This window comes from Balaenoptera ricei, chromosome 15 (assembly GCF_028023285.1).
Source record: "Balaenoptera ricei isolate mBalRic1 chromosome 15, mBalRic1.hap2, whole genome shotgun sequence".
NCBI classification, from domain to species: domain Eukaryota; kingdom Metazoa; phylum Chordata; class Mammalia; order Artiodactyla; family Balaenopteridae; genus Balaenoptera; species Balaenoptera ricei.
Window position 1 is genome coordinate 83367958 of NC_082653.1, and position 10685 is coordinate 83378642.

The 10685-nt window shown below is 55.1% G+C and overlaps 1 protein-coding gene across 2 annotated transcripts; it reads left to right on the plus strand.

Moving 5' to 3' along the window:
- Nucleotides 1–40: 40 nt before the first annotated feature.
- On the plus strand, nt 41–10256 carry PDAP1 (PDGFA associated protein 1). 2 transcript variants are annotated; one of them, XM_059898103.1, is made up of 6 exons: nt 41–148; nt 3661–3752; nt 5149–5259; nt 7180–7301; nt 8239–8390; nt 8577–9517. In XM_059898103.1, the coding sequence occupies exons 1-6, from the start codon at nt 136–138 to the stop codon at nt 8684–8686; spliced, it is 600 nt and encodes a 199-aa protein (XP_059754086.1). In that variant the 5' UTR covers nt 41–135; the 3' UTR covers nt 8687–9517. The 2 variants fall into 2 exon arrangements, with proteins under 2 accessions (XP_059754086.1, XP_059754087.1); XM_059898104.1 differs by lacking the exon at nt 8577–9517 and adding an exon at nt 9528–10256 and having other exon boundaries at nt 42–148.
- The last annotated feature ends 429 nt before the right edge of the window (nt 10257–10685 follow it).

Sequence of the window (10685 nt, forward strand, 5' to 3'; positions counted from 1 at the left end):
CGGAGGCGGCGGCGTCGGCGGGCTGAGTGGGGACGGGGTTGGCTGGGAACTGGCCGGGCGGAAGAAGTCGAGCTCGAGGCATTTCCGGTTCCGGTGTCAGTTCGAGGCGCCGCCGCCGCAGTCGCCGGAGCCGCGATGCCTAAAGGAGGTGAGGGGCAGGCGCGCGTGGCCCGTGGGCCTCGAGGAGCAGCCCGAGTCCGGCTCCCGTTGTCCACTCAGCCCGCGGGCGCCTCCGAGAGCGGCGCAGAGGGAGGACCTCCGCGCGGGCTGAGGGCCAGGCCTGGGCCTCGAAGCCCAATTGTCCCGCTGGGGAAACTGAAGAGCGTAGTGGCCTCGAGCCACTCCCTCGGGGGTCTGAGGAGACTCGGAGGCTCTGGGTCCTCGGCGACCCGGAAGGCCGATCTAGGGCGCCCTTCTCCCGGCCTGGGGGGTCTGAAGTTCCCTCCCACTTTCAGGCTCGCGGGAGACTGAGTCACCGCATCGCGCGCCAGCGCCGGACCCGCCTGCCTCGCGCGTAAAACTTGGGTCTTCCTGGGTTCTGGGCGAGCCAGGCCTGCCTCTTGCGACCTAACTTGATGCTCTTAAGCCTGGCCGACCTAGCTTTGACTGCCCTATTCGAGCGGCTCGATGTGTGCCTTTGAGCCAGTCGCTTAACCTCCCGTAGTGTTAGTTTTCTCACTTGCAGGTGGGGTTGTGATTGTACCTGCCTCACAATACTGACGCGAGGTTATAACTAGGTAACCCACGTGGAGAGCGCATCGCGGTGCTGGATAGTCGCTAAGTGCCCAGTAATAATTAACTACTGTTAGTTGTTAGACTTTGCCAGTTCCTTGGCCAGGAGCGTAAAGGATCCATGGCTTCCCAGTACGTTGTAGACCATGCTCCATCCGTTTCCCCCTTAAGGTCAATAGTGCTCGACCCGAAGCCCAGCTGTGTCACTGTCTAACCTTATGGCCTTGAACAAGTTCTTTAACTTCTTCCAGCCTGTTTTCCCCATCTGGAAATAACCCTTAGCTTGGAGAGTTGGGTCGGGGTCGTAAAACTAGAGCACTCGCCGTGCCTGGCTGGCTCCTGGCGCAGAACAGACGTTCAGTTGATATTGGTTGCTTGTGTGTCATGTTGGTTAAGATGCGTCAGCCCACAGGAAGATCTGCTTGGAGCTTTTACAAACCTAAATGACTTCCTGACTCTCTACTACCAGAGATATTGGGGTTTACAGAGCTGAATCTCTTTAAACTTAGCTCTCTACTGGTTTATTCTGATAGGAAAAGCCTTGTCTCCTCTGTGTTCCCCAGTCTGCTGTTCTGCAGAAGGAGGGGTACTAAGGGTACCTTCTGGCTCCAGAATTCTGGTTCTAAGAGTCCTACTTAATAGATGCTTTGAGCCAAGGTTGGAGGTTACAATTAGAAAATCCTAAATATGGATTCTTGTTTAAACGACTTGGCTTTTTGGCTTGTGAAAGCTTTATGGGCAGATAAGGTTTACATTTCTTGCTTGTGTTAATTTGCTTGAAAAGTAAAAGAGAACATGAAGGGACTTCCCTGCTGGTCCAGTGGCTGAGACTCTGCGTTCCCAATGCAGGGGGTCCGGTTCGATCCCTGGTCAGGGAACTAGGTCCCACATGCCGAAACTAAAGACCCAGCGCGGCCAAATAAATAAATAAATATTTTTTAAAAAAAAGAGAGAGAACACGAAGATGTAAGTAATAGTATAAAATTCTCCAAGAGCCAAGGACCAACTCTTGTTTCTGTTATGAAACCTGTGAAGCTTTTTTTTTTTTTTTAATTTATTTTTGGTTGCGTTGGGTCTTTGTTGCTGTCCGCAGGCTTTCTCTAGTCGTAGCGAGCGGGGGCTACTCTTCGTTGCGGTGCGCGGGCTTCTCATTGTGGTGGCTCTTCTTGGTGCGGAGCACGGGCTCTAGGCACGCGGGCTTCAGTAGTTGTAGCGCGCAGGCTCAGTAGTTGTGGTGCACGGGCTTAGTTGCTCCACAGAATGTGGGATCTTCCTGGACCAGGGCTCAAACCCGTGTCCCCTGCATTGGCAGGCGGATTCTTAACCACTGCGCCACCAGGGAAACCTCCTGTGAAGCATTTTTAAAGGCATGGAAAGCTTCTGATAAGAGTTACTGTAGACCAAGCTAAGATCATTATCGCATAGCCAAGCGTGGGGGATGAGGACCTATAGTAGTCGATTTTTAGTTGTTTCTGTTACTTAGAGTATTAAGAGGGCAAGAAAAGATGTTGGCTTTTTGGATAGCAAACTTGATCTCTCACAGTAGGACTTTGATGAGCATAGACTGAGACACCCCTGGGAACCCTGGGTAGTCATTAAAAATGGGTGGTGTGGTCTGCAGCAGCCCAATTATGGCTCTGCAGCTGCTGTTTAGGAAATCAGGGGAGGCCAGTATCTCTGCTACTGTCTCTGGAGTCCATAGCAGCTCTGGTTGCCTACTTACAGATTCTCTGCTCTCAGTGAGAGAGTCACGAGAAACCAGGTGGGCTGCAGCTTCCAGGAGAGGTGGAAATGGATCCAGGCCACAGCCACCGCAGCGTCCTCCAGGACCAGCTGAGGGGGTGCCGCCCTTCTGTAAAACTGGCTGATGGCTTCAGCAGGGGTCAGTCTAGTGTCTTGGCTCAAGAGGGTCAGACTGTAAAACTGATTCTCTGTGATGAACTTTAACTGCTAGTCACATTTTTTACTCTTAGAAGGTAGTCAGTTTTATTTTCAACTTTAAATAACTTTGTTTGCCTGTTGTGTTTCTTAGTCCAAGCACAAGAAAGTTTTCCCTTCTAGGTTTTAAGTTTTCTCTTTCTACCATACATACCACTTAGGTGAACGTGAAGTATCTCATTATATTCCCTGACACCTGTAGTAAATCGCTGATGTGACCAGTGGCTTTGTTTCTTTTTCCGCACCAGGTACTATATTAGGAGAGTACGAGTCATAGCAAACATTTTTGTAGCGCTTGTCCAGTGCCGGGCACTGTGCCAACATCTTTACATATGTTAACAAATCCATCTTCACAGCAACCCTATGTGGTAGGGACACAGACGAAGAAGCTGAGACTCTGAGAGGTTAAGTACCTGCCCAAAGTCACAGAGCTATTAAGTGGTAGAGCTGAGATTTGAACTCAAGGATTGGACCCCAACATTTGTGCTCTCCCCCACTCTGCTTTAGTCTCAAGTCTCCTTTGTCTATAAAGTGGGACCAGCCGTGATCGTGTGCCATAGGTTTAATCTGGGGATGAAATGAGCCCATAGCTATGACAGAACATTGCAAGTAAAGAGCACTGTTGTGACAGCAGGGGCGAGAGTTACATGTTCCTCATGACTGCGTCTGAGTCCGCTGTGGTTGGATAAAGGGAGCAGGGCATTTAGCCAGTCGCTCCATGTGGTACAGCCTCCCCCAGATCCTCCCCTCGGGTCTTATCTGGGGGAGCCTGCATCCAGTACACGGTTTGGTACTGCATCAGGTGATTGTGTGTTGCCTTTTTTGTCCCTTTGAACACATGAGGGTACAGGTTTGGGTGGTGCTTGGTGAGGGGTACCTGAGGTCTGCAGCCTCTGCTGAGAGCACCTCAAGCAGGACACAGCCTGGGGCCCAGGGCAGTCGAGGAAGCTGCTTCCCTCCCGCCTTCCTAAACTGCCAATCCTTGTGCAGGGAGAAAGGGAGGCCACAAAGGCCGGGCAAGGCAGTACACGAGCCCCGAGGAGATCGACGCACAGCTCCAGGCTGAAAAGCAGAAGGCCAGGGTGAGTACGTGCCTGTCCGGGCCACTCCAGTAGCCCAGGGCGGCACCCTGCGCTTTTGGCACCCGGAGAGGCCAGGCAAGGACCACCCATTCTCAAGAAGAAGCTAACACCTGAGGTTCGATGGGAGGGGCAGGCAGCAGGGAGCAGATGGGAGTCCCAGAGCAACCGCTGAGAGGCAGGAGGAGAGCCATCCTCTGACTGGATCAGTTAGAACTTTGTCCACTCAGCAGCCGGTGCCTTGGTGGGTCTCTGTTCGTGGTCCTGTGTTCCTGCTCCTGCTCCTCTCTCCCTCGCCCGGCTCTGCCCGTCTGCAGCTCGGGCTCTCAGCACCCCTACTTGTGTGCTCCAGCCGTGCAGGACTGCTGCCAGCCCTGCTGTGACGTGACGCCCTGCCTTCCCACGCCCCCAGCAGGCAGAGTGCCACTCGTTCCTTCGGCCCTTGCTCAGCATCCCCTCCTCCGTGACTCTCACTGATGCTCCCCACGCTTCCCCCTCCCGTCGAAGCCTAGGCGGTCCCTCTCTTCTGTTCCCCCAGTCCGTTTTCCAGCCCACTGTCAGGAAACAGAACGTGTTTCCATCGTTGGTGTCCATGTCCCTACCACACCATTAGATCCTCACCGGGCTAAGGGCCAAAGGGAGCACAGTCAGGCCGGATGAGGGGCACGGCTGTGAAGTGTCGGGGAGAAGGGGAAAGCCACATCAGAGGGGGATGGAGTGGTGTGGGGTGGTGGGGAGGGCCTGGTGGAGGGACCGGAGGCTGACCAGGACCTTGGAGAGCGTGCGGGCAGGTGCTAAGGGGCAAAGGTCGTATGGTTTTTGTAAGGGATGTTTTTGGCGGGGAGGCAAGAAAGGTAGAGGGAAGCGGCCTGCCGGGGTGTCGTCATGGGAAGCCGGCACAGCCGGGCCTCTGTGTGGGCAGGTTGGAGTGGCTGGCCCGCCACTGCCTGAGAGTGGAAAGCAGGGGGGCTTGCCCAGGACAGCGAGGACAGTTTGGCGGCTCCGCGTGGCAGCAGGGAGAGCGGGAGGGAAGCTGAGCAGGACCGTGCTTTCCAGCCCCACAGCCACGTCCTTTGGACCCTAGGAGACGAGCTGCTCACCCTGGTTGTCTGAGGTACCTGGGCTGAGAAGAGGAGCCGGGCCTTTTGTGGCCGTACGAGGTGGTGGTTGGACTGGCACTGGCTTCCAGGCCGTGGAGCCTCGTGGACAGGCTGCCTCTGACGCGGGTCCCCCGCTGGGCGCCGGCATGGCAGAGTAGGACCCGGATCACGCTTGGTGCCAGCCTTCTGGGGGCCTGGTTTCTCAAGGGCCACAGTCGGGGGGTGGTGGCGGCTGGATCACAGTCTTGGGGGTTTGTTTTGGCATTTTCGATACCTCACGTTGTCCATTTCTGAAACAGGAAGAAGAGGAACAAGGAGAAGAAGGTGGAGATGGGGCTGCAGGTGACCCCAAAAAGGAGAAAAAGTCCCTAGACTCAGATGAGAGCGAGGATGAAGAAGATGATTACCAGGTACTGAGTCTGAGGGGGGCCTGGGACCTAGACTCATCCACTCCGCAAACATTACCCGCCCCAGTAGTACGTGCAGAGTCCTTGCTCTTAAGGGTTTACGTTGTAATAGGGAGGTACAGACGATAAGGAATGAATGAACAGTATGATTTCAAGCAGCCAGAAGTATTATGAATAAGACAGACGTGATCGAGGGTACTTGGAGTAGTGTGTGCTGAGGAGGTGACTTTTAAACTGAGATCTGAAAAACAAGGTGGAGCCAGCTGTGTGAAAACTGTTGTGCAGAGTAGTTGAGGCAGCCAGGTTAGCAAGGGCAAAGGCCCTGGGGTGGGAACAACCTGGGCAAGTTCAAGGAACAGAGAGGCTAGTGGGGCTGTGACTTGGTGGGTACGAAGTGGAGTGGTCAGCAATGAAGGAGGAAAGGTTGGCAAGGGCAGCTCCTGTGCGGCTGTTGAAGGGTTTTGGTTTCATTGTGGTAGGTAGTGGGCAGCTGGCAGAGGCCTTGAAGTGGGAGACAGAGATGACCAGATTTGCTTTTTTCTTTTTTTAATTTTATTTATTTATTTATTTATTTATTTATTTATTTTTGGCCGTGTTGGGTCTTCGTTGCTGTGTGCAGGCTTTCTCTAGTTGTGGCGAGCGGGGGCTACTCTTCGTTGTGATGCGCGGGCTTTTCATTGCGGTGGCTTCTCTTGTTGTGGAGCATGGGCTCTAGGTGCACGGGCTCCAGTAGTTGCAGCACGCAGGCTCAGTAGTTGTGGCTCGTGGGCTCTAGAGCACAGGCTCAGTAGTTGTGGCGCACAGGCTTAGTTGCTCTGCGGCATGTGGGATCTTCCTGGACCAGGGCTCGAACCCCTGTCCCCTGCATTGGCAGGCGGTTGCTTAACCACTGCGCTACCAAGGAAGCCCACAGATTTGCTTTTAAAAGATTGTTTTGGCTCCTCTGCCGAGAGTGAGTTGTAGGGTGTTGAGAGTGGAATCCGGGAGACAGCAGCAGGTATCCAGATGAGAAATTGTGGCTGCGTTAGGCTGGTGGCAATGGCAGTGGAGAGGAGTGGGCAGATTCAAGCCATGTCTTAGAGGTAGACTCATCGGGGTTTGCTGAGGGAAGGAGAAACAAGGTTGTGCTTAGGATTGGGAGGAACGGGGCGTGTGAGGGCTGAGTCTCCAGTTCTGTTTCAGACAAGTTAAATTTGTGATGTCAGGTATCCGGGTGGAGGTGTATACGTGTAGCCGATTGGGTAGAGGTGCCTGGAGCTCTGTGCAGTGCTCAGATTAACTGGCATTTGGAAGCTGTCTCCATGGTCTCTTAAAGAGAAAAGCTGTGTTGACAGGGCCTGAAACTTTGATCGAACCTGTTACGTCTAGCACTTGTGCTCTCACTTCTTTCTGAACTTCCCCAGGGCAGGTGGGAGGTGCAAGCTCCAGGTTCTTGTGCCACCTCCCCAAACCTGTAGACTGTGTGACTCGTTCCTAAGTCCCATTTCCCCGCCGTCACCCGGATGGCTAGGGATTGGCCCGCCCTGCTGTGGGGATCCAGCATGCATGGCTTGTTGCAGTCAGACATGGCGTTCCATGGAAAACTGCTTTCAGAGGCTGAGCTCGAAGTGAGGGAGTAACTCTCTGTGCTGAGAGCTTGTGAGTTGGCCTCTGCCACCTGTGAAACTAGGATAACGATCCCTGGTGGCCGGGACTGGGCACAGGATGGACTCTGGTCACCCGCCCTCGCTCTCCCTGCACCTCCCCAGCTGGTGAAGACTCCCCTGCGCACTGTTCCCACCGTGAGGCTGGGCCAGGAGTCACGTGGCCTGGGGGTGGAGCGGGAGTTTGTCCTAGTCCAGGAGGGCTGTGGAGATGGGGAGTGGCCTTCAGGGGCTCTGCAGGCCAAACTTCTCCGACGGCCGGCTTCTTGTCCTATCTTAGCAAAAGCGCAAAGGTGTAGAAGGGCTTATCGACATTGAGAACCCCAACCGGGTGGCACAGACAACCAAAAAGGTCACACAGCTGGACCTGGACGGGCCCAAGGAACTCTCAAGGAGAGAAAGGTAACCTCTGCTTCTGAGCCTTGTGACTTGGGCCAGGGGCTGAGGCCCCCAACTCTGCCCTTGCTTCCTGGGCTCTTGAGGTCCCCAGTGGCTGGGTGGGCGCTCCGGCTCCGGTATTTATTTCTGTGTCATCTCATTCTCCCAAAGGCCCTATATTCCCCCAAAAACAAAGCAAAAAACAGAATTTTTTCCCCCAGTGGAAGCATAGCAGGAAAAACAGAAATTATGCTATAGCCCCTTCCTCCAGGACACCCCACTCCAGGGATACCTCCCTTTTCCAGCCTGATCTGACCCTTCTTGGCCTGCATCCATCCCTGATGTCGTGGCCATAGGGATTGGGAGGGGACTGGGGGCCTGTGCCGTCCAGCGCTGTGCAGGGAGGTCCACCAGCTGCCCCAGTCCTCTCTGAGTCCCAGGTGAAAATGGAGCTGCAGAGAACTCCCTCACAGGCTGCTCAAGGATCACACCGAGTGCTCCAGTGCCCTGCACACAGCTGGTCTTTAACAAGTTGTTGCCTGACTTTTCATGGCCACCAGGTGACATCAGGGGCCTTATAGGAGGTTGAAAGCTGCTAGGAAAAGCCACCCTGATTCCTCTCCTGACTGGGTTGCTCGATTTAAATCCACCTGCTGTGCTGACTCCGTGACAGCTGAGGGGGTCTCTGAAAACCCTGTGGGGAAGGCCCGCAAGCTTGGGGTGTGATTGGAGGCTGCTGAAGAGTCTCCCCCTCCGGCAGCTTCTTTCTCACCAGTGAAACCCCCTCTGAGGTTGCAGAGTGACAGCCACTGCTGGCTTGTTTGCTGAGTGTCCATCAAGGAGGGGGCACACGGAGCTAGGGCCCAGGCCTGAGTGCTTGGGCTTTATCCTGGCTCCCACATCCAGCTCAGCTGATAATGGTGGGGAAGATGGCCCCTGTGACACCATTTTACCCAAACAGAGAAGAAATCGAGAAGCAGAAAGCAAAAGAGCGTTACATGAAAATGCATTTAGCGGGGAAGACGGAGCAAGCCAAGGCCGACCTTGCCCGGCTGGCGATCATCCGGAAACAGCGGGAGGAGGCTGCCAGGAAGAAAGAAGAAGAGAGGAAAGGTAAGTCTTGAGCCACTGGTGTGGCAGCCTGACTGCTTCTGGACAGGCCACCAAGCCCTGCACTTCAGCGTCCTTGTCGTGAAGTGGTATGGGGTCAGACTGTTCGGTAGGGGTCTACCGTGTGGGGGGTGGGGTATGGGTGTATGTGCACGTGCGTGCTTGTCTGCCTGCCTTTCTCACTGTCAGATGGAGGTGGGTGTTCCTGCCCGCCACCTCCCAAGATGCTAGGAGGGTCCAGCAGCAGCGGAGTCAGATGTGAGTTTGAATCTCAGCAGAGCACTGTCCACAGCATCTGAGGGAGGCCTCAGGATGCACCTACCTTAGAGGCTAGAAGGTTCCCCTAAGGTCTCTGGTGTCTTGTGTAACCTGGAGAGCTGCTTGGGGTAGCTCTTCATATTTCAGCATTTCATATTTCAGCTGGATGTCACAGATGAAATCTGGCCCAGGTGTCCCTCTTCCCCCCTGCCTTCCTTCCATTGGGGCCAAAGGTGGTAGGGATTCTTCCAGGCCAGGTTGGCTGTGGGGAATCGGTCTGCTTTAAAGGAGCATTTGACTCATGACCTTCTGGCCTCATGCACTCCTCTCTCCATATGTGGGGGGCCATGAGTGTGTTGGGATCTTGCTGTCCTGCCTTCTAGGCCTAGAGATGGGAAATCAGTTGCCCCAGGGCATTGTCACCACATTGGAGATACCCAGTAATCTCATCTTCCCACTAGTAGCTCGTTTCACAAACCTCAAGCAGGAAAGGACCTCATGTGTAACTATTTGAATGTTGCTGATTGCAGGCTTCAGAACCCACAGGGAGAGGTTGGAGTTACAGGGCTGTGCCTGGGGGGTGGGCTAAGAAGAGTTTCCATTCGCTCAGTAGATTGTGTGTTGGTGGGCTTTTGTGCAGGGGGCAGCCACCCAGACTCCGCGAGAACGTCTGGACACGTGGGTCCGGTGGCTTCCAGGGGAGGGCGTCAGGCCGGGCCCTTCTCCTTGGGTCTCTTCCTCATCTGCCAGCTGAACCAGTTGCACAAAATGTTGTCTTGAGGCCTTTCAGACCTACAGTTGTATTATGATTCGGGGGTGTGCGGGGCTGTGTATATGGAGGGGTGGTTTTGTCTTGTAACTCCTTCCCTTCCTGCTCCTCAGCAAAAGATGATGCAGCTTTGTCAGGAAAACGAATGCAGTCGCTCTCCCTGAATAAGTAGCACGGCCTGTGGGAGGAGATAGCAGGGAACTGGGCCGTGCTGCCAGGACCCCTGCCGTGTCTCACCCACCCTGTGCCCCGGCGCCACTGCAGCAGCCCCTCGCGGCGGGGAGCCCCCCACGGCTCCTCTTCATCTTGGCACAGAAATCGTTTGGGGGGATGGTGGGTGGGGGGAGGGGGCAGCTGCTATCTTTGAGACAGAAAGATGCAGGACAGCATTTCATATGTAACCATTTGAATGTTTTGGCTGTTTTTAGAATTCAGAACCCTTGTTGGGGGGTGCCTGGGAGGTGGGTAAGAAGAGCTTCCATTTGTCTGGTAGATTGCGGGGCAGGGGGCAGTTGAGCCGCAGTAGCTGCTGACAAGTTTGTGATGGACGGCCCCCTGTCTGTGTTGCCCGGGCGCCCGATCAGGGGGCCTGTCACCTGGGAGCCAGGGCCCTGGGTCTCTGAGGGTCATGGCTCATCCCCAGCCAGTCCCCTCTGACTGAGGCTTCCCCCCTGACCTTCCCACCCTACTCCCTACCCCCGACTCTGGCCAGGCCCCGGGCCCATTCTTAACCCTGCCCATGGATCATTTCAAGAAACCTGTTTACTGTGTAGCACCCAGGCAAAACATGCTCCACAAGTCCAACTTGTATATTTGGCAAATTAAACTTGACATTATCTTAATTCTGGTTCTGTGATCTGTCTCTGGGCCCCCATGCCTGGGCTGTTTTCACCCAGCAGGACAAGGTGTCACTCTCAGGCAGGCCCACCCCAGGGTTTGGGCGGCACCAATCTGGGTACGGGGACTGGACCCCGGGCATCCGAGCTGGGAGAGACTTCAGGATACAGGAGCCAGCCCCCTCCCCTCCTTTTACCAAGGAGGGACCTTAGGCCAGAGGGGCCAGGGACCTGTGCACAGCACATAGCGTCCTGTCCTCCTGGTGCCCGCTGGTGGTGACAGCCTCAGGATTTCAGGGCTGGGAGCAAGCGTCCCAACACCCAGCGTGACTGCTAGGCATTACCCCGTTCGTGGTGGGACGGCAGTGGGGAAGCCGAGGCTTAGCACAGTCACGTGGGCGCCTGTTCTGCTTATGCACCCCTCCAGGAGGGGCG

What these genes read in the sequence shown, in the direction of transcription:
- PDAP1 (XM_059898103.1), top strand. An exon ending in CTGAAAAGCAGAAGGCCAGG is followed by an intron (nt 3,753 to 5,148) that starts GTGAGTACGTGC and finishes TTTCTGAAACAG; the next exon opens with GAAGAAGAGGAACAAGGAGA. An exon ending in ATGAAGAAGATGATTACCAG is followed by an intron (nt 5,260 to 7,179) that starts GTACTGAGTCTG and finishes GTCCTATCTTAG; the next exon opens with CAAAAGCGCAAAGGTGTAGA.